The sequence below is a fragment of the Cordyceps javanica genome, chromosome 7, assembly GCF_051103115.1.
Source record: "Cordyceps javanica chromosome 7, complete sequence".
Lineage (NCBI taxonomy): Eukaryota > Fungi > Ascomycota > Sordariomycetes > Hypocreales > Cordycipitaceae > Cordyceps > Cordyceps javanica.
Genome location: NC_139301.1, coordinates 2,830,374 through 2,852,304, shown reverse-complemented (window position 1 = coordinate 2,852,304; position 21,931 = coordinate 2,830,374). Strand labels below are relative to the sequence as shown.

Here is a 21,931-nt window from a genome sequence, read left to right as displayed (position 1 = left end):
AGCAATAGCAACAGTGTTCCATGTGCCGCTGCCCATCCATGCCAAAGGGTATTTTTGGGCACTTATTGGCACTACATTATCCCAGAGAGGAAACTCATGCGAACACTCACGTACAAGGCATTGACCGAGTATAACGGACGCTAGCGCGTGCCTTCTTTCTAGTGCTGCTGCAGCCAACATGCATCTCGAATGACTTGCCTTTTCGAGGCTCATAGAGCGCCCGGCCGAGTGATTCTTTTTCTCAATCGCAAAATTCAAACTGAAGCCAGATCTCGAGCTGAGACAGACATTGCATATATAATAGAGATGTCGTCGAGTGCAGTCCAAGGTAGTGAGCCCTCGAGTCATTCGCCAGAAGAAGCCCCCCTATCACTTGTTCAAAATTCAAGGCTTTGACCATCTCCCCCTCCCGCACAAACACCAAGTCATGTATGCCAAAGTTGTTATTGTGAGCTTCGCGGCCGCACTGGCAGCGGCTGTACCGCTGTCCGGGTCTCGCAATGCGGAAATCGAAGCTCGCGACTATGGAGGAGGGAAAGTCCACTTCCTTCCCCAGGACTATGAACGGTCCGCCGGCGGCGGAGAGGCCGGTCTTGAAGCTCGCGACTATGGAGGAGGGAAAGTCCACTTCCTTCCCAAGGACTATGAACGGTCCGCCGGCGCCGGAGAGTCCGGTGTCGAAGCTCGCGACTATGGAAAAGTCCACTTCCTTCCCAAGGACTATGAACGGTCCGCCGGCGCCGGACAGGCCGGCGTCAAAGCTCGCGACTATGGAGGCAAAGTCACCTTCCTTCCCAAGGACTACAAGCGAATCGGCGATACTGGCACTTCAAACGAGAACTAGGACCCGTTACATTGACAATTGCAAGTACCAGGCGCATCCGTCCTCACTTATCATGGGCCAAGACTAACATACCACAGGTCCGGGGGGACTTTTTTCGGCCTTGGGTTAGGTTTCTTACTCACAGATTGAAGTTTTCCCTAATCCTGGATGTAAATACAAAGGCTGGCCCGGTATCTGAAGCTGGGGCGTGGTGGAATCGAGAAGTGCATCTTTAACAGGCAAACTTGAAGAACTGATCAATGGAAGCAATAAACTTGTCGCTCTTTTGAACATTTCATGTGCATAATTTGGCAACTCCTGCCCTAGGACGTGTCATGAGGCCCTTATATTAGGTTAGACTTGGCCTGTACAGGCGGAGTCTCGATCTATTCCCATTAGTGGCGGTTTCAAGCAAAGTTGGCGATATATTTCCGTCAACAGCATGCTGGCCCTCTGAAAGTGCTCTCCTTCCACCATGTCATGTTTTGTTATGGCAAATACAGCCCAGAGGTTTTTGCATACAATGTCCCAGCCCAACGAGTCAAACTGCGTGCAAGTCGATTCACCCCAGACTCGAACGCTTGCCAGATATGGATGGTATACACTGATGCTGATGTCTGTCAGAAAGGCTTCCACCATTTCTTTGGCGCTCTCCAGGCTAAGGGTCCGAAGCTCCTGCAGTTGACTCCAGCCTTGTTTCCAGCCCGATTCTGCGGCTGCGGTCGCGGCCCCTTCGACAAGTTGCACGACATCGTAGTAAAGTATGACACGCACGCAACGATAATTGTTCCAGAGATGGCGCTGACAAGAAGATTGTTCTAGAAGATGGTACGGCAGTAGTTCTCTGCTCTCAAGAGTTTCTAGTCGCTCCAGGAGCGCCAGGACTGTAGCAAATGCTTCAGCAGGTGCATGTGTAGCAAGCTCGCCGACTGTCTGCGCTATAAAGCACATGATGCTGCTGGCCTCGAGCAAGAAGGAGTAGATGACAATCGCACTCTGCTCTTCTTCATGTGCAAAGTGACTGATATCAACGAGCCACTGCCAGCAAATGGACGGGCATGATTCCTTGGCCTCGATGCATCGGGTTACCTAAAGAAATCGATTTCGCCCAAGGTGAGAAAGGCGGCCTAGTAAATCATGGCAAAGACAAAGATGAAAGAAAACTTACTACTTGTTCAAGGCCGGCCCAGATCATATTTCTTCCCCGTCTTGTTCTGAACTGCTCCGGGCCGCGAAGCTGGATGAGGGAGGCCAAGCCTTGACAGTGCTGATGCCGGCCCCCCGAGCCAGCATGAGAAGCTTGCACGACAAAGTTTTCGGCCAACATCTAGCAGAAGGAGACTTAATAATGTACATGATCCAAATGTTTCATCGCTGTTCAAGTACCTCGTATAATGACAGGAGCCACACGACTGTAATAGTTGCATCGTGAACAGCCAAATCTGACCAACTCAGAAGGCGTGTCGTTCCCTCGAGCGCGGCGCAATAGTACCGCTGCGAAGTTTCATAGTGAGTGTAGCACCAGTGCGCGGCAGCAAGCGAATGTGCCAATGCGTGAGCAGCATTGGCCATGCAGTGGTCGACAGTCACATCGCCGCAGAGCTCGGAAAGAAAGACAAAGGAACCGCCAGAATGCGGATCAAGACTCTCTTCTTCCACGAACTCTCGCAAAAGGTCAAAATAGGGCCGTTTCTGGTAATGGGATACCTGGCAGTCGACGGCTGGTGGAGGGGAAGAGGGCAACTCGAGCTGTACATTGGCCGATGGACGTCGACGATGCTTGTTCTTCTTCTTCTTCTTCTTTATATCCAGGCCTGGCTGCTCTTGATGAAACAGGAGATCAATCTCGGTCCGATACCCTGGACATGCGGCGCCATAAGTGGTGCATCGCAAGCATTCAGGTTGCGTCAAGTCACACTATCTAGTCCTCAGAACCTGGCGCAGACAATCATCGTGTGTGTACTGAGTGGCTCACCTTGACCCTTCGCGACCGGCACAAATGACAGCCTGGGCTGGGTCTTCCGGTGTTTGGCATGTTGGATATAATCTTTAGAGTTCAATGACAGACAATTCTCCTTCTTCCGTTTTCCTCGGACCAAAACAAAAAAAACAAGGAATTACACAAGTGCTGAATGGCACTGTGAATTAGCCGGGTGCCAACGCCACAGGTTCCAGGGCATGTGCCCATCTGCCGTTGTCGGAATTTTCAATTCATGCTTGCCATCTTTAGACAAAATAGGCTTGATCGTGTACGTTTCTTGAGCCGGTGTCGGATCGTCAAATCGTCAAATCGTCAAATCGCCAAACTGAGCCATATCTGCCGCGGGAGAAGTACCCCCCATCCCGGGCGCACTCCACGGAGCAGGCTGTCCGATCTGCAGCTCCCAACCAGTCGAATGAACCATGTCTTGATTGTGATTTTACGGAGCTTGCTCATGACAGCCACAAAAAGGCGGAGAGGGTCAGCCGTGGAATCTCAGCATGACGAGTGGGCTTGGTGCCGTTCAGAAACCTGTCCTAGCCAGAGTTGGAGAAACGCGGCGCTTCGAAGCGGCAACAACCTGATCTGCAACTGTCTCGGCCAAAAGCTGGGGAAGCGTGGCGCCGCCAAGCAGCTAATTTCAAGGCTGACACTCGGCTGCTGGGACTGCCCAACCGCAAAAGGTAGCTGTTGCATGTAGTTAAGCTGCGCCTAGGCTATTGTTGTAAGCGAGTGCGCGGGACGCCGCCAAGGTCCCCAATGTAACGCGCGTCATGTATATAGTATTGCGCTCCGCGCCGAGCTTATAAGGTCACGCGGGTCTGCCGATAACCCGCATAGCCTGTTTTGTAAGCCTCAAGGCGACTTGTAGCCCCCATATGTTGCTACTTGGCAAATAGAGTCGGTGTCCCGAACGTTCGATGGATTGCGCCATGCATGCACAGACTGTAATCAGGCTCGCTACAAGAGACAAACTGTACATCGACTTTGAACTAGAAGTAGACATTTTATTGAATGTATCTTATATGACTAGCGAATAGAGGACTTGTCTGCTATAGCCTGATTATAGGCTTTTAGCTGCCGAAAAGGCGTCCTTCCAGAATAGCTTTCACTAGCTGGAGCCGGGCCGCGTTATACGAGACACAAACTGATGGATTAAAGGCAACTATTCCTGAACAGGCTTGATTGTGGTCTAATCGATCTTGGAATTGCAGGCTTAACTTTTGAGACCGTAACGAAGTAGTAAAATGTCAAGCTAGCTATTTGTTGCTACCGTTATTGTCGTCTACGTTAATAGCTCATATCCCTGATGCTGCCCTCTCTTGCTGTCGCCGGCTCCTATATTTGGCTTACCGCCGGCTCCCTGCAGCGTTGAGAAAGAGAGCCACCCAATCTGAGCAAAGATGATGACACAAACGACGACGTATTGAAATGTAGACGCTTCATGAACTGCCATTCCTGTCAAGACTGCGCCGTAGCCAGCGACCAGGGCGAGTCCGCCAAGTGAGACGTGTATGCGCCGCGTCCATGGTCGATGAGCGGCTTGGTGGACAGCAGCCGGACGGGATTGATGACGGACAGACTTTCCATACACTGCCAGTACCGTGACAGTGAGCAAGGCGGCGCTTCCGATGATCTGATGCGCTGTGCTCGGCCGTGGTAAAAAAAGAGCCAGGATTGAAGCCAAAAAGAGGCAGGCCATTGCCAAGAGGTCAAGCTGCCAGTGATGAGCAGCCGCACCCGGGGGTCCAGACACGATGAAGAATATTCCACCGGGTAAAATGAGCACTGTGGCGAGGCTTGCCAAGAAACCGTGCGAAAGGGCCATGATCATGGATGAAGATGGGTTGCGAGGGCGGGCCGGCGCCAGATGTGCTTCCTCCAGGTCGGATGCCGCCCCCAGCGCCGGTATGCCGGGCCGAATCGTGGGCATCGTGGATGCTGGTGTCTCGTCCGACACAAGAGCTCCAGTCATGTTGACAAGAAAATGTCCGTATCCCCTTTTCCAAGAGTGCATCGTCAGTGAGGCTCGTGCCGAGTAGTCTGAGAACTGTTGGTCGTCGCTCTTTGCCCATATCCACGACTGGTAGGGCGGTGCCGAGAGCGAGATTGGCGACGCCAGCTCCGGATCAAGGCCAGAGTCGTAAGAATAGCACACAAGCGACACGCGTGCCACGGTTCCGAGAGCTTCGGCGTTCAAAGGCGACGAATACGCATGCCAGCCACCTTGCATCAGGCCGACTCGGAGTTTTCCTGCGTCGACGGTAGCATCATCAAAGATTTCGGGCTCCCAGTGGCCATTGGAGCTTCTGACGCTAAGTACTGGATTGGGTAGGCTTTTCGGATCGCCATACACAATAAAGTCGAGCGATTGAGCCATCCCAGGCCCGATCCCGATTGCTGTCCAGCCGAGAGCGCTGTCTTGGGGGCGGTATACCTCCATGGTGATGTAGAGATCATGCAGCTGCGTGGACTGATTTTGGCGTGCGCTTACCGCCATGCAAAAGTCATTGGCACCGGGCTCTTTCTGCCCAGCGCGAAAATTGCAATACTGCGAAGGGACGGCGTGCACCAGAGCCATGGGAATAAACATGGCCAGAATGAGTAGGCAGCAGCTGGCCATGTTGTTGGAGGTGTTGCCGAATGGCCGCCAGTAAGAGGAAATCATTGTCGAGGAACTAAAGAGAGCATTGAAACAGTTCAAGAGCACAACTCAGACAACATGGCCAGAAAGAAAAAAAGGCCAAGCGCGGCTTCACAAGATGTCCGCAATGCCCAACTGCATGGCGACTCATCTGCCACCCGAGAACATCAGGTCAACTGCCACAACTGACTAGCAACTATATTTCAACTAAGTGGCGATTTCCAAAGTAAGCAGGCGATGCGAGATGGTGTTTCCATTTGCATCGAACCCGGACCCAAACCCCGCTGCAAAAGTGAGGCCGCGGGGGGAAGAGAAGGAATCCGTCTTAGTTCCAATGCAATAGGCTTCAAATGCAGAAGTCCATGCGAGGAGGCGTTTTTTATCAACGGGGAAGAAAAGAATGCATCCGTCGGACATGAGATGAGCGCTGTTTAGCCTCTCCAGCCTTCCCATCCAGGCCTGCTGCTGCAAATCAGGCTGAGCTGGAACATGTTTAACCAAGAACCGTCAGTCTCGTTGCTACTATCATTTTTTCAGTGTGAATTGATACTGCTCCCCATCTACGCTCATTCTGTGTCGCCCGCTCAAACACAAAAGCTAAACTCCCATGTTATTTCGACATTGGGAAGATTGGCAAGTTCTTGATGTGACGCCGCTGCCATCACAACCACTAACATGCTATAGAGAGTCGGGCCAAGTCATTGCAAATTGACACGCCAAGGGCAAAATGGTCTGTACTGGCGACTCTCAGGCGGGCTGGTGCAACTCTGTCACCTCGACCATCTTGTGCACGTCGGCTTTTTGGTGTCTACTGTTCTCCTTTTACGGCGAAGGCATCTGGCAGCAAGGCTTCCCTACGAAAACACTCAGCTGCGGGAACTCGACGGCGGAAGCGAGAGCGCTGGGCTGCCAGTTTGACAGTCTGTCGTTTCTATGGGTTCCGGCGCCGTGTTTCGATGAGGAGATGAATCATGCGTACCAGACAAAGGTGAACTGGCACGGCTACAATGACGCAGAGGGCAGAGAGATGCTGGATCTCGAGGCCATGTCGGAGAGGGTGATGCCGTTCAGGTACTTTACTACGGCGCGGGAGCATGCGGTGCATTGCGCGTACATGTGGCAGCGGCAGCATAAAGGGTACTTGCAGGGCGGCTTGTATCTCGATGACAATAGCGTCAGCTTTCATCACACTCGGCACTGCTCGGAAATACTGATGCAGTCGGCTGATGCTGATCCTGAAGAGCTAGACTTGTTCACAACAGTGACCATGGTGGGCTTTTCATCATGTCTAGTCCGAAAATAAAGTCTTGATTTTGGCAAAGACTGTGTAAATTTAAGATGAAATTATTCATTACAATATACAGTCAACTTCTTTCAGGAATGAAAATATGACGGTTATGTTCTTGAACGAATCTCTTGCAAGCATTATATCATGAATATCCTATTAAGCTCATTACCTATAAGAGTACTCTGTACAGGGCTCCGTATACAGCGCAGCTGGTGCTGCTGGCTACTGGGTCAGTAACTGAAGGCGCCAGGGCCTTCAGCGGAGAAGGCTGCTGTCAAGTACTATAAAAGTCGCTATAGCCCACCTCCTCCAGCTTGGCCTTGTTGGGCAGAAAGAAAGAGGGAAAAAGAACAGGTCTCGTCATCGCTGTGCATACGATATACTCCAAATGGGCATGTATTCACCATTGAAGCACAATTCGCCCAGCCTTGGCTGTGAAAAGGATGACCTCGACCACGGCGACGTCTCCGGGCTCGACTTCAACCAGCGCCGGGAAGCCCCGTGGCTGGCGAGACTGAAACAACTCCAGTCAAATCGTCTTGTACTTGGCTGTGTTTCCATCGTGGCCAGTTGCATTGTCATAGGTACCATTGCTCTATCGGCAAGCTCGAGTCATCCGGCAGCGAGATGCAAGTCTCCGCCGCTGCGGCGCGAGTGGCGGCAGCTCGACACGACAGAAAAGTCTAGATATATCGAGGCGGTCAAGTGCCTGCAGACGTTTCCGTCCGAGTTGACTGGCATCGGGAGACGTTCCGACGACTTTCCTTGGCTGCATCGCCACGTCGCAAAGTCTAGTAAGTTCAAGTTTTTCTCGAGGCATACGGGAGCCCGACCATCATTCCACTTGGTTGTGCGCAACCCAACTGATGTGGTGCCAAGTCCACGATACCTCCATGTTCCTGCCTTACCACAGATATGTGCTGCACCTCTACGAAAAGTCTCTCCACGAGCTCTGTGACTATGAAGGTGTTTTACCGTAAGTATATTGTCCCAGAAACAAAGCGCATCTTTGCTGAGGCCAGCCATTCGACGCAGCTACTGGGATTGGGGACTTGACTGGGAGGATCCGACCAAGTCTGCTATTTGGGATCCCGAAACTGGCTTTGGGGGCAACGGAGATGCCGACAGCAAAGTGACTGTAGGATGGGGATCTTGCGTCACGGACGGGCCGCTTGCCGATTACAAGGTCATGTTCTACAACATGGTCCTCGAGCTGCACTGCCTCTCGCGTGGCTTCGGGCGATGCTTCGGTCTCAACGGAACCTGGAGCGGTGATGCCTTCAAGCCTTCTGCCATTGAGCATGTCTTGCGTCAAACTTCATTTGCGGAATTCTCTGCTGCGCTCGAGAGCGGTCCGCACGATGCTGTCCCCAACAATGTCTGTGGCGATTTTTACTACCTGGAGGCACCAAACGGTAAGCCGTCCCAGGAAATGCCTCGAGCAGGACTTGGCGTTTGCTAACTGGTCGGCAACGCATGTTTAGATCCAGTGTTTTTCTTGCATCATGGAAATCTCGACCGTCTGTGGAAGAAGTGGCAGGATAGTGAGGCGGGCAGGACGTGGGAATACAATGGCCCGGCAGATTCGGCAAACTTGACAGAGGCGACGGTCAATGACGTCCTTTACATGAAAGGACTGGGGCCAGATATCACGGTCAAGGAGATTTTGGACACTGAATCAGGTATGCTATGCTATACTTACTAGTCACTTTTGTTTCGGTTGGTCCGACGCCGCAAAGCTTGAAAACTGTCTTCAACTTTGGTCTTTTACAAGATGCGTTTTGCGAGAGGTCGTAATCCCATGACTGTCTCTCAAGAAAGAAATGCCCAAGATGAAAACCAAAAAGAAAAAAAAAATACCGTTTGCTTGAATTTCATTTGTTTTTTTATTTGATTTTGTTTTCCATCGATTAAACTCCGAGAGGAGGATTTTAAATTAAACATAACGTGCTGGGTGCTACACTCTCTAGGTACCTGTATGCGCAGGCTCTGTAGGGTACGCACCATTACGACACCGCCAGGCAGCTGACCGCTTCCTTTCAGTCAATCCTAGAATTCAAGTAAATCAGTAAATATTTAAGCTCATCTTGCAACCTTTTCATACCCCATTTCTTCTCATCTGTTTGGTTCTTCACCTATTAAGACAGTCGGAAGACAAGTCTGTTACAGTATCCAACTGCAGTGGGTGTAAGTTGGTGCTCTGCTGAGCGGAACTTTTGGCAATCCGGCACGCCCATGCCCGCTCTTGCTGCCGCTAAAAAAAGGTGGCTTCAGTGGCTGCATCTGCATGCCAAGACACTCATCCACCCCCCCAAGCACATAAGCATTGCCCGTTTGCCGTTGGTCCAAACTGTTTTGCAGCTTCTCTCTTCCTTCTTATACAAAGGGACGCAGAAACGAACAAGAAGAGACATTCTTTTTTGGCTTTTCGATTTTTTCGAGCCGCCAAATCCGCGTCAAAAACGCGGACGCGCAGCATTTCCATTCCCGCACGATACGCAACCATTGTGCTCGTACCTTTTCAACGCCCACGGCTAACGCCCACGGCTCGAGCGCGATGTGGCCGCTCGCATCCGCCGCCCTACCGGGTTGGCCTGAGCAGTTTTGCCGTGCCCCTGATGGTTTACGGCCGACACAAGGGCGGCTGTCGAACAATGCAAAAGTAGAAAACCTTGCTCAAGGGGTCTTGTACTTTGGTCCCGCGGTTTTGCTCCTGCTTGCTGCCCCGTTCCGCATGGCCCAACTACGATGCGCCAAGCTAGTCGTGCTTCCCAACCGGCGGCTTTACGTCAAAATGGTTGAGCAACCAACCCCCCAAACATGTTCTTCCGGGTTACAATCCGAAACCACAATGGTGCTAACATGTCTTTTTGCAGCCCCTAGCCATCGCAATATGTATGCTTCAACTCATTAGCCTCGTCCATGCATCCTCGCAGCATGCCTCCTCGGTTGCTTTGGTACAACGTCTACTTTTTGTGCTCGCCGACGCGGCAGTATGCATGCTCTCGTTTTTCGAACATGGACGAAATACTGGGCCTTCTACCCTTTTGACTGCGTATCTGTTCTTTGCAATTTTTAGCAAGGCTCTAACTGCAGGTCTGCAATTGGTAGCCTGGAATCTGTGCACCATATCGGGACTCTCTGCCGCCGTCTTCACAGGCAGGCTCTTCCTTTTCATCTTGGAGAGTCAGACCAAGCGGTCCATCCTCCGAGAGCCTTACAATGGGCTCCCAGCAGAAGCGACCTCGGGGTTCTTAGGGGTGCTTTTCTTCTGGTGGGTAAACAAGTTTCTCCAGACTGGCTATTCCAAGGCTCTCTCGCTCGCCGATATGCCGCCACTGGACGAGTCGCTCGACGCTGTGGAAATACGCGACGCCATGCAGCAAGAGTGGGAAAGAAAAAGTATGGAAATCTCCATTTGTCTTTCAAACCATAAAGATCGTATACCAACGCATGGCAGGAAATTCCAAAAGTCGGCATGCTCTCATGCTAGCCTTACTAAAGACTTCTTGGCGACCCAACATCTACGTCTTCATTCCCCGTCTTCTCTGCACCATCCTGCGCTGCTGCCAACCTCTTCTTATCAGCCGGGCCATCATCTTTTTCAGCCAAGAGTTGTCACCATTTGAGGACAGGAATGAAGCATTTTGCTTGATTTTCTTCACATTCATCATTTACACGGGCCTGCCAGTATGTGCCAGATATTCGCAAGGTTGATGAAAAGTTCACTCCCATTATGTACTAATTCCGATTCCTTTTTTTCTAGATCTGCAATGGCGCTTACACCCGCTTGCTTGCTCGAGTCAATATAGTGGAGCGAATGGCGCTTGTCGGGGCCATTTACAACGATTGCCTGCTGGTCAAGGAGGGCGTTTTTGATGAATCCGCCGCCGTGGCACTCATGAGCAATGATGTGAGTGGCGCGGCAGGCTTCTGGGATCTTTTTCATGACGTTTGGTCGCAGTTGCTGGAAGTTGGTATCGGAATGTACATGTTGGCAAAAGAACTCGGCTGGGTATGCATTTTCCCAGTTCTTGTGGTCTTTTGTGAGTTTCATCTTCCTTGTCATTTTGCCCCATCATGGCGTGAGGCTACCTTCAACCATGCTGACTTGTTCGCTGCTTCTGCACCTTGATAGGCATTTCCTGGGTCGTCGAGTTCATCACCGCGAATCTAGCCGACCGACAAGTGGCCTTCAGTAGAGCGACGCAGAGTCGCATATCAACCACGAAAGCTGTGCTTGACTCGATGAAAAACATCAAGATGATGGGCCTCGTGGAGCAAATGAAAACTAGGATCCAAGGCACCAGGACATACGAGCTTGAGAAATTTGCTGCTTTTTACCGACTCTTGCTTGCATTTTTTACTAGCTGTAAGTGGTGTCTGCCTTGATGCCCAATTCCTGCTCGCTCATGTACTGAAATTCTCTTCCAGCGGTTGCCCTGCATCTATTTAGCCCAGCCATTACTCTCATTCTCTACGCAGTTCAGGCGCAGATCCGCGGCGCCAAGTCTGTCGACACAGAAATGGTGTTTACATCACTTGCCATCATCGCCATTGTGGCCACGCCGGCAAACAGTCTCCTCGGGGTGTTTCCCGAAGTCGCATCTGTTCTTGCATCCTTTGATCGAATTCAAAGTTACCTCAGAATCCCTAGCCGAGAAGATAGGCGACAGTTTATCGAGACTAGCAGGCCTATGAGTGACCAAGGTCAACTGTCTGCTTTACCCAGCGCGCCCAACGACAAAACGACCGTCAAGTTTGACAATGTCAACATCCGGCCAGCCTCGACGGCAGACCTTGCACTGAAGAACATTAGCACAATGTGGAAACAGGGTGATCTGGTTGTCATTTCTGGATCTGTCGGGTCCGGAAAGACGACTCTTGCCAAGGCTTTGCTGGGCGAGCTATTACAGGACTCTGGCATTATCCAGACTGCCCACAAAACTGCGGCGTATTGTGCGCAAGTAGCCTGGTTGGTCAATGGCACTGTCAGAGAGGTCATCTGTCGCCTAGGTAATGGCCGCTCGATATTTGACGCGGTGTGGTACCAGAGAGTTGTGCATGCATGTGATCTCGAGGAGGATTTCCGTCAAATGCCGAACGGAGATCAAACGGTGATTGGTAGTCGCGGCATCACTCTTTCTGGGGGACAGAAGCAGCGAATTGTGAGTACATGTTTCATTTGTCAACTGAGATCTATTTGTACTAAATCTAGTTGCTGTGTAGGCCCTAGCGCGAGCTATTTTCGCCCGGGAGGATATCATTATCCTTGACGATACACTCTCGGCGCTAGACGCATCTACGCAGCGTCACATTACAAATAGCCTCTTTGGTCCAAATGGCCTATTCAAGGAGCTTGGTACCACCGTGGTACTCATCACTCATACAAGTAAGACTGATGAACAGATAGCCTGACCATATATGCTGATAATTCATGGTGCAGTTCAATATTTGCCATTGGCTGATCACATCATCATTCTCGATGCAAAGGGTGGTGTCGCCGAGCAGGGCACCTGGAATGTCCTTCGAGCTGGAACCGGCTATACCAGCAAAATTGTCTTGGGACATGACAACGAGGAAGCCGAGGACCTAGCACCGGATCGCATAAAGTTCGGGGACGGCGTTCTTCAAGGTCTCGAGAAGTCCGACGATATACACCAAACCACCCGCGCGACAGGCGATGTCACACTCTACAGTAAGTGCCCTCGCCTCCAAGGCAAACCAAATAGGCTAGGCTGTATCGCTAACAATTAGCCAGAATACTACTTCAGCGCCATTGGTATCCCTCGACTACTACTTCTCCTCGTCTCTTTGACGCTCTATTCCATATTTGTCGGTATCATCCCATACTGGCTCAAGTGGATGGGAGAAAGCGGTGGCATGTACATGTGGTTCTATACTGGCATCTACTTTCTCCTTTCCCTGGGTGCATTTGCATCTGTCGCAGTGGCTATTTCGACCATATTCCTAGTCATTGCGCCGCATTCTGGCCACACCCTGCACGAGCGACTCCTGCGTACAGTCATGCATGCGCCACAGGCCTACTTCGCTACGACTGACACGGGCATCACACTCAATCGCTTCAGTAGCGATATTAGGATGATTGATCGGTCACTCCCATTTGCCTTATTTCAAGTCTTTCAGGCTATATTTCTGCTTCTATCGCAATTCATCTTATTGTGCATCGTTCAGCCTTTAATTATGATCACGCTGCCATTTACCATTTTAGCTGTGTACTTAATTCAGAAGGTATACTTGACGACTTCTCGACAGCTTCGCGCTGTTGATCTGGAGGCTCGAGCGCTTGTGAATAGCAGCTTCTTGGAGACGTTGGAGGGTGTCGCGACGATTCGTGCGTTTGGTTGGCAGCAGGCTTTTAGCAAAGACAATGCGCAAAAGCTGGATCTATCGCTGCGCCCGGATTACATGCTCACCTGCGTGCAGCGATGGCTGGACTTGGTTTTGGATCTCATCGTCCCCGGCCTCGCGATTTGCGTTATTAGCCTTGGTGTTATTTTCAAAGGCACCACGACTGGTGGACAGATTGGCCTTGCTCTCAACGTGATCCTGCAAGCCAATCGGTACATTCTTCGGCTGGTCAGCGCCTGGACCAGCCTTGAAACGTCTTTGGGGGCCATCTCGCGCGTTCGTGACTTTGAGCAAAGCGTCCTGCCCGAGGAGGAACCTGGTCGGAACCCGCGACCGCCGCCAGGGTGGCCCGCGCACGGCGCCGTCGAGTTTGCGAACGTCTCGGCGAGCTACCACGAATCCGCGCTTGCACTCGACGGTATTACCGTGACGCTTGCGCCAGGAATGAAGGTTGGTGTCGTGGGCCGCACGGGCAGCGGAAAGACGTCGCTGCTGCTGAGTCTAGTGCGTCTTGTTGAGCTGCAAGGTTCTGGCAAAGTGCGTGTGGACGGGTTGGATATTTGCGACTTGTCGCGAGATGCTATGCGTGCGCGAATCATTACGGTACCTCAGGATCCGATGCTGGTCAAAACTGACACTGTTCGGCAGAACCTGGACATTGCTGCCGCCGATCTTTCGGACGAGGAGATGGTTCGTGTTCTCGAGCGTGTAGGCCTGTGGCGGGTACTTCTCGCACGCAGAGACAGAGGAAACTACAGTGAGAGCTCTTCAGTCGTGCCTGGTGACGACACGCAGAAAAAATCTCCTTTGGCTCAGAGTGTCGAGGCCGAAGATGGGGAACAATTGTCGTGCGATGAGTCTAACAACAAATTAGCGGCAGATATTCTTGACTTGACCATGGAGTCAGTCCCGCTCTCTCAGGGCCAGCAGCAGCTCTTTTCGCTAGCACGAGCGCTCCTGATGCGCCATTTACGAGGTCGACTCGTGCTGCTCGACGAGGCGACGAGTAGTGTCGACACCGAGACGGACAAACTGATGCAGGGTATTCTACGTGAAGACTTTCAAGATTACACTGTAATCACTGTTGCACATCGGTTGGATACCATCATGGACAGCGATGTGGTCTTGGCCATGCATGGGGGAAAGCTGGTAGAGGCTGGGCGGCCGTCTGAGCTGGTGGAGAGGGAAGGGGGACTATTCAGGACACTGCTTTCAGGAAAGAAGCTAGCACTGTAGATGGCAAAGAACTTGCGCAAGTCTTTTTGGTACCAAGGAAAGCTTCTTCACTTATGCCAATACGAAGGGTGAGGAGCCATTGGACGTGCCGATAGGGATTTGCATGGAAAATATCCAGTCGTGGTCAATTGTGTGTTAGTTTGCAAATTGACCTGGATCGACACCGTGTTGGTTTTTTTCGCCTGGCTTTGCGGCCTAGACAATACCTAGCGGGCCGCTCGACGACTGGTGGTTGGCTGCCGTTCAAGCTCAATCTCGCACAATAGAGTAGCATTTCTGAGGCCAGTTTCTTCAAGACTGGACGACTATTAATTATAGTTGCTCAAGTTAACGACTGAGGAGACGCTGAATGGCACCACCGTCGGCCTCGGCAGAGCCCGCGGCGGAGCCACTATGGATGACCAGCCCGGCCAGTTTCTAGAGTGGTTGCGAGTCGGTTAGCGCCTTGCGCAGGTGTGTTGCTGAGGCCGGCTTAGGGCAGTGTTGGCTTGACAAGTGCAATGCCATAGATGCTCAAAGGTGGTCGTGCTGTTCCACTGTCCAGCGGGTGACAAAGCTTGTCGGATCGCTTCCGTACTCAGTAAAGCGGGGGGGGGGAAGAGGCTGCGGCGCTGGGCAGGGGGAGGCGTTTTGTGTGTTACAGGAGAATAAAAGAGTCGAATACTCGTTTACTGTCACTTTTTTTTTTCTTTGACTGGATTGAATTTCCTTTTCCTCTTTCTTTCTTCTTTTTTCTTTCTCCCTTTTTTTCTCAGTTTCTTTGACATGTTTAGACAATCTTCTTTCGGCACCCGAGCCTGCGCATGGCTGTACTTAACAAAGGTGATGCCCCTCAAGTCAGTACAATGAGCTCTAACGAAGGTGGCAGCAAATGACCCTGCAACCGGGTAGGTTTAGCTGCCAACGTTGTTACTGCTTGATGTACAACTCAGTGCTTACCTACTGAATACTTGGGCACTTACCGCGTGTGCGTCTTGCAGGGGACGACGGCTCTGAATGCGGGGCGTTCCGGGGCGCAACAGAGGAGACCCTTTTGGGCCCTTTAAGGTTCTCGACTTCCCCCCCCCCCCCCCCCCCCCCAAATAGGCCTCATGATTCAAGACAAGCAAACGCATCTTTGCCTTGATCATTTTTTTTTCTTCTTGGATTCATGGAGGGAGCTCCGTGACTGCAGCCGCATCGGTTATCTGATTCCATTCTTTATGCCTTCTTTGACCATTTTTCCCCCCATCCCCTCTTCCTTGGTCCTGCCAGCAGTTCACGGCCGACGCCGGACAAGCTTCCTTGACCAAAATTTGTAAGCCCTTGAGGCCACGGTAGCGTCGCCACGCCGCCCGACAACCCGCAGAGCGCGCCAACAGCCCGACAGTCGCCTCCTCCCTCTTTTGATCCTGGCCGAATTCCTCGACGGCGCTTTGATTTCACGTTCCTTCCATACCTTTTCTTCTCTTCTTCTTCTTCTTCTTCGTCCAACATCCAGTCTTTATTTCCGTTCCGAGCCTCTGCAGCGCGCCGCCGTTGTTGCTGCCTGCCAAACACCACCACCACTACCACGTTACGTTACCGTTGACGACACGAGATCACAAGCTACACGCTTCGAATTACCATTCATCCTTATTCACCTTCTTTTTTTACGCGCAATCGAAACCTGTTCATTCTTTCATCTCCTATAAACAGCTCCATCTCGACTTTCTTACAAGAGACGAAACAGCGAAACGAACAAAATATACAAAAGTCTGCGCCTGGGATCTGCCACCCCTGCGCTCTCTCTTTCCGAGGCCACTTCTTCCCATGGGGGCCAGAGCGCGACGTCCGCAGTCGCAAAAGGAAAAGAGCGCTGCGTCGCCCTTGTCCGTCAAGACCGACAGCGACACCAACGGCAAGGCCAGCGGCAAGGCGAACGGCACGGCCAACGGCAAGGCGCCGCGCAACCACCAAAACGGCGACGCCACCATGAACGCCGGCCTCGAGATGCGGCGCAAAAACGCCAACAATGATTCCGCCGCCCTCACCTCCAACTACATGGCCCGCGAGTCCTTTTCCCTCGACGACCCCGTCCCCAAGACGCCGACCTCGGCCAACGACGCTGGCTTCTTCCACCTGCCCCTCCAGGACCAGCGCAACTTTATGCTCCTCGTCCTGCTCTACTTCCTACAGGGCATCCCCATGGGCCTCGCCATGGGCTCCGTCCCCTTCCTCCTCAAGAACCACATGTCGTACAGCGAGATTGGCGTCTTCACCCTCGCCTCGTACCCCTACTCGCTCAAGCTCCTCTGGAGCCCGTTTGTCGACGCCGTCTGGAGCCCCAGCTTCGGCCGCCGCAAGACCTGGATCGTCCCCATCCAGTTCCTCTCGGGCTTTGGCATGCTCTGGCTCGGCCGCCACGTCGAGACCATGATGGCCACCACCGGCAAGCCCGGCGGCCCCACCGTCTGGTCGTTTATGCTCTGGTGGTTCTTCCTCGTCCTCATGTGCGCCACCCAGGACATTGCCGTTGACGGCTGGGCCCTGACGTTGCTGACCCCCAGCAACGTCTCGTACGCCTCCACCGCGCAGACGGTCGGCCTGACCGCCGGCCACTTCATGTCCTACACCGTCTTCCTCGCCCTCAACGCCTCCGACTTTGCCAACAAGTGGTTCCGGTCCGTCCCCTCGGACGACGGTCTCGTCTCTCTCGGCGGCTACCTGACCTTTTGGGGCTGGATGTACATCATCGTCACCATCGGCCTCGGCTTCATGAAGCGCGAGGAAAGGTCGCAAAACGAAGAGGGCGTCTGGGAAGTCTACAAGATTATGTGGGGCATCCTCAAGCTCAAGAATGTCCAGACCATCATCATTGTCCACCTGATTGCCAAGATTGGCTTCCAGGCCAACGACGGCGTCACCAACCTCAAGCTCCTCGACAAGGGCTTTGGCAAAGAAAACATGGCCCTGACGGTGCTGATTGACTTTCCTTTCGAGATTGGCCTGGGCTACTACGCGGGCATGTGGTCACAAAAGTACGGCGCCATGAGGCTGTGGGGTTGGGGCTTCGTCGGCCGCCTCGTAGCCGCTCTGCTCGCGCAACTCACCGTCGCCATCTTCCCTGCCGAGGGCGTCACGACGTGGTATCTCGTCGTTGTCATTCTAGAACACATCATCTCGACCTTTACCAACACCATCATGTTTGTCGCCGTCTCGGCCTTTCACGCCAAGGTCTCGGACCCCGTCATCGGCGGCACCTACATGACGCTCCTCGCCACCGTCTCCAACCTGGGCGGCACCTTTCCGCGATACTTTGTGCTGCGCCTCGTCGACGTCTTCACCGTGGCCACCTGCCATCCCGGCAAGCACGCCAGCAGCGCCAAGCTCAAGGGCCCGCTGGTGACGGAGTCGTTTTCCTGCGCCGTCCAGGCGGACAAGGAGAGGTGCCAAGACGGCGGCGGCGTCTGCGAGATGACGCGTGACGGCTTCTACTGGGTCAACATTTTGTGCGTGCTCTTTGGCGCCGTGACATTTTTCATGTACATCAAGCCCAAGGTGCGACAGCTCCAGGCATTGCCTCTGCGCGCGTGGAGGCTGTCGCCCAGCAAGCAATAGCAGCGGTAGCAAGGGAAGCGAAGCGAGCAGAGCATCCACACAAGATGAGAGGATGGAAGGGACTTGTAAGCATATAGCCAAGTAATGTTAGTCATGTAAACAAGAGAATCATTAATCTGTCCAAGCTCTCTGTTGTCACCTTTTGATGCGCAAAAAGAGAGAAAGAATTCGGGAAATGGGGAAATCAGGCAAGGAAAGAAGGGAAGCAGGAAAGGGGATAAAATGTTTAAATGACAAAAATGACAAAATGACAAGAAGAAAGAAACACTGCTGCTGCTGCTGCTGCTGCTGCTGCTGCTGCCTGAACATTGACTGTGATGATGCCGCCTCACCATGCAAACCCCGCAGATCCCCTCCTTCCTTCGTTTCCCCCAGCTTCAAGTCACACACCGGGCTGCTCCATCCATCATCATTCACCACTACGCAAAATGCCGCCACGATCGATCTGGTATGGTATTTGCAAATTCATTCTTGACCTGACAATCAGGTAAAGAAAAAGTATTGATCAATTGTCCATCGGCAGTACTCTCCTATCTGCTTGGCAGGTATCGACTTTCTTTTGACTTGTGAGCAAACGCCCAGCAACGGCAATCATCGTACGTTCATTGACAACTCTTGCAACAGCATCAGCCCTTGGTTTTCCCTCCTCTCCCTTTTTATTACGATTCACGTTATTTTCATTTCGTCCTTTTTTTTCATCGTCGATACCATCAAGTTTATCTATCTTGTCGTTTGCGCGATTCTTTACACACGCTCTTCATCTAGCAAACGGCCGTGATGGAGTCTACCGAGACACCCAGCGCAGACATGGAACCTCAACCACCACCACCACCACCGCCACCACTCTTACGCTTCCCTTCCGAGATTCTCGCCGCAATCTGCAGCCACCTGCCGAACCGGGACATCAAGGCGCTGCGGCTGGCCGCCGGCCCGGCCCTCTGCCACGCTGTCCCGCCGCGCTTCGCCCGCGTCTTCCTCTCCCCGGACCCCACCAACCTGGCCGTCTTCCGCGCCGTCGCCGCGCACCCGACCTTTCGGCTCGCCGTCCGCGAGATTGTCGTCGACGACGCGCGCCTCGCGGACCCGGGCCTGCGACGGGACCGCCTCAACGACGCCGGCCGCCGCGACCGCGACCCGGACGAGGCGGATGAGGCGCTGGGCGGCAACGACGCCGACGAGGGCCTGCGGCTCGCGGCACGCGAGGGCGCCATGCGCGCGTGGTTCGGCGCCCGCCGCGCCAGGAACCTGCGCGAGCTGCACGGCCGCCACGCCAACGACCACGACGCCGGGGGGGAGGGGGGAAGCGCCGCCCGCCGCGCCGCGCGTGACGCCCAGCGCGACGCCCAGCCCCCGCTGGAGTCGAGCTACCAGCACTACCTGGCGCTGCTCCGGGCGCAGGGCCGCGCCGTGGCCGAGGGGGCCGACGAGCGCGCGCTGGCCGAGGGCCTCGACGCCTTCCCGGCGCTCGAACGCATCACCGTCACGCCGGCCACGCACGGGTACCTGTACACGCCGCTGTACCGCACGCCCATGATCCGCGCCCTCCCGCTGGGCTTCAACTATCCGATCCCCCGCGGCTGGCCGACGTCGTCCCGGCAGGAGGAGGCACGGTCGGCGCCGACCCCGGCGCCGCCGGTGCTCCACCCGTGGGTCACGGCGGACGCGTGGACCGAGGAGGACGTGGCGAGGGAAAAGGCCCGCTGGAGAGGCCTGATGCTGACGATCCGGACGCTGGCGGAGCGCATCAGAAGCGGCAGGGGCGTCCCGGTGCCGGAGCTCGTCGTCGACGTGCACTCGCTCCGCACGGGCGTCAGCCCCTACATGCTGGCCCAAGACTGCGACGAGCACCGCGACCTGGCGCTGGTGCTGCGCCAGCCGGGCTTCCGTCGGCTGGACCTGCCCGTCCTCGTCGCCGGCACGCGGCCCGAGGACGCGGCGCTGCTCGATGACGGCCGCCTGAAGCGGCTGCTCGCCGAGGCGCGCCACCTGCAGCACTTTCGCCTCCGTGTCGACGGCGAGGCCGAGACGCCGGCGGGAGCAGGAGGAGGAGGAGCAGGAGGAGGAGCAGGAGGGGGGCAGCGGCGGCGCTTCATCCCGCTGCAGTCGCTGCTGCCGCTCGACGCGTGGCCCGCCCTGCGGCACCTCGGCCTGTCCGGGGTGCGCGTGCGCGTGGCGGACCTGGTCGGCGCGCTGGGGGCGCTGCCGCCGACGCTGCGCTCCGTCGAGCTGAGCTTCCTCGTCTTCCCCTCGGCGGAGGAGGACGGGGGCCTGCGGCGCGACAACCACGCCGCGCTGCTCGACGCCATGAAGGCGCGGCTGACGTCGTGGGCGGCGCGCCCGCGCGGGCAGCGCCCGAGCGTCACCGTCGGCCTCGCCAAGGCCGCCGGCAACGTCGACGGCCGCGGGCTCTGGTGCGCCGCCGAAATTGGCGCCTTCCTCTACGGCGACGGGCCGAATCCGTTTGGCTGGCACAGGGATGTCCTCCTGCCCGGCGTCGGCTGGCTGGCTGACGAGTACGATGAAGACTTTGCGCGGCCCTACCTCGCGTACAAGGATTACCGCGCGCTGTGGTATAGCGAGGAGGGCTGATGGTTTTTTTTTCTTGTTTCTGCGAAATCGGAGATGACAATCTTGCCGGGAAGGGAAGGTGAGGAAGGGAGGGAGGGGGAATTGCTCCAATCCTTGTCAACTTGAAGCAAGTTAAGTATAGACGAATATATACCTTGGAGATGGCAATGCTTTTCGACGAGGAGCGGGCCACAAGGTCGGATACTTTATACTGATGATTCTGATGCTATGAAGCAAACCTTTGTAGGGGCGCCGTACTTGAACATAACAAGTTGTCATGCTTTTTTTTTTCCTTTTCAATTCAACAGCCTTCTGGACTTTCACCATGGTAGTTTCATTGCTCCGCTGCCATCGTCTCGATAGTCTGTCTTTCTAGGTTCCCGACACCATTCTCCCATCCCGGTATATCGTGCCCCATTCAGTCCCGATGTGATGGTCTTGCCCAGCATCTATCTCCTCGCTGACCTTTTTCCACAGGCAGTCAATTCCTCATCGCACGTGCGCTCCGCCTGCTAGACAGAAGCAGAAAAAGAAGAAACAAAATTAAAAAAAAAAAAAAAGAAAAAAAGGAGAAGAACTTGTTCACGAGTTACAGACCAGCAAGAGGCAGGAGGAAAAAAAATAAACGTACAGCACCCGGAGTTCGCTGGTCGTCACCGACCCAGCTACTACTCAGGCGCTCGAGTGGTTATCGCTCGGAGATCAGACGGGATCCAGATTTGGCACTCGGCTATGGCCGTACATGGATGTGTTGCCGTCTACTCTTGTATATAAGAGAGAATAGCGAGTGGTATGTATGGTGATGACGGAGCTCCTTGTCCTCTCCTTCCACGTAGACTGTCGCAGGTCATTCATCTATCCTGTTCCCGGGGAAAACGAGATGACCACGGCATCAAGGTCACATACAGATCAATAGATATGACGACATTCTGTTTCGCGAGAATCTAGATTCACGTCTCAGTTGATCGCTGTCGGCGCTATGCCGCCTCCGCACCATGGTTTGTGATGCTGCGCGGCCTTGCTCCGTCGTCACTTTGCATTGTGGCGCCCCCCCCCCTCCCTTGGCGGCGGGCGTCACTACGCAATATCCTAATGTGCCAGGTGAGTCTATTGATCGTCAGACTTTTCGGCCGAATTCCGTCAATTAGATTGTGACGTTCCCAGAGCTCCCGACCATGTTTCCCTGTTGTCGCATCATCGGCGTCTTACTCTTTCCATTTGATCAGCCCCCGACCATTACCTCACCTTCCGCCCGCGTTCGACATCCGGGCAGACTGTCATTTCTCAGCGAGATGAAAACGCGACGATGAATCGTTCAAGTATCTTTGGAGATGGCAATCTCGAGAGTACAGTGCCGGCTTCCTGGCATACGCCACGCACATTCTTGAGTCGTCGTGTTTGCGTCAAGATCCTGACTCGCTACAGAGCGAAAGTGTATGC

At 54.0% G+C, this 21,931-nt stretch overlaps 6 protein-coding genes across 6 annotated transcripts; 5 read left to right on the top strand and 1 right to left on the bottom strand.

Moving 5' to 3' along the window:
- Positions 1-427: 427 nt before the first annotated feature.
- On the top strand, positions 428-844 carry V2A60_010349 (uncharacterized protein; the record flags this gene model as incomplete). Its single annotated transcript, XM_083261605.1, has 1 exon — positions 428-844. The coding sequence occupies one exon, from the start codon at positions 428-430 to the stop codon at positions 842-844; it is 417 nt and encodes a 138-aa protein (XP_083117731.1).
- A 3,245-nt stretch (positions 845-4,089) lies between these two features.
- Positions 4,090-5,472, bottom strand: V2A60_010348 (uncharacterized protein; the record flags this gene model as incomplete). Its single annotated transcript, XM_083261604.1, has 1 exon — positions 4,090-5,472. One exon carries the CDS (start codon positions 5,470-5,472, stop codon positions 4,090-4,092), a length of 1,383 nt encoding a protein of 460 aa, XP_083117730.1.
- A 703-nt stretch (positions 5,473-6,175) lies between these two features.
- V2A60_010347 (uncharacterized protein) lies at positions 6,176-6,751 on the top strand (the record flags this gene model as incomplete). Its single annotated transcript, XM_083261603.1, has 1 exon — positions 6,176-6,751. The coding sequence occupies one exon, from the start codon at positions 6,176-6,178 to the stop codon at positions 6,749-6,751; it is 576 nt and encodes a 191-aa protein (XP_083117729.1).
- A 373-nt stretch (positions 6,752-7,124) lies between these two features.
- Positions 7,125-14,344, top strand: V2A60_010346 (uncharacterized protein; the record flags this gene model as incomplete). Its single annotated transcript, XM_083261602.1, has 12 exons — positions 7,125-7,530; positions 7,616-7,712; positions 7,772-8,151; positions 8,221-8,418; positions 9,620-10,138; positions 10,197-10,426; positions 10,503-10,782; positions 10,875-11,108; positions 11,171-11,904; positions 11,966-12,128; positions 12,183-12,434; positions 12,498-14,344. 12 exons carry the CDS (start codon positions 7,125-7,127, stop codon positions 14,342-14,344), a joined length of 5,340 nt encoding a protein of 1,779 aa, XP_083117728.1.
- Positions 14,345-16,135: 1,791 nt separating this feature from the next.
- Positions 16,136-17,923, top strand: V2A60_010345 (acetyl-coenzyme A transporter 1-domain-containing protein; the record flags this gene model as incomplete). Its single annotated transcript, XM_083261601.1, has 1 exon — positions 16,136-17,923. One exon carries the CDS (start codon positions 16,136-16,138, stop codon positions 17,921-17,923), a length of 1,788 nt encoding a protein of 595 aa, XP_083117727.1.
- Positions 17,924-18,700: 777 nt separating this feature from the next.
- V2A60_010344 (uncharacterized protein) lies at positions 18,701-20,512 on the top strand (the record flags this gene model as incomplete). Its single annotated transcript, XM_083261600.1, has 1 exon — positions 18,701-20,512. The coding sequence occupies one exon, from the start codon at positions 18,701-18,703 to the stop codon at positions 20,510-20,512; it is 1,812 nt and encodes a 603-aa protein (XP_083117726.1).
- Between the last annotated feature and the right edge of the window lie 1,419 nt (positions 20,513-21,931).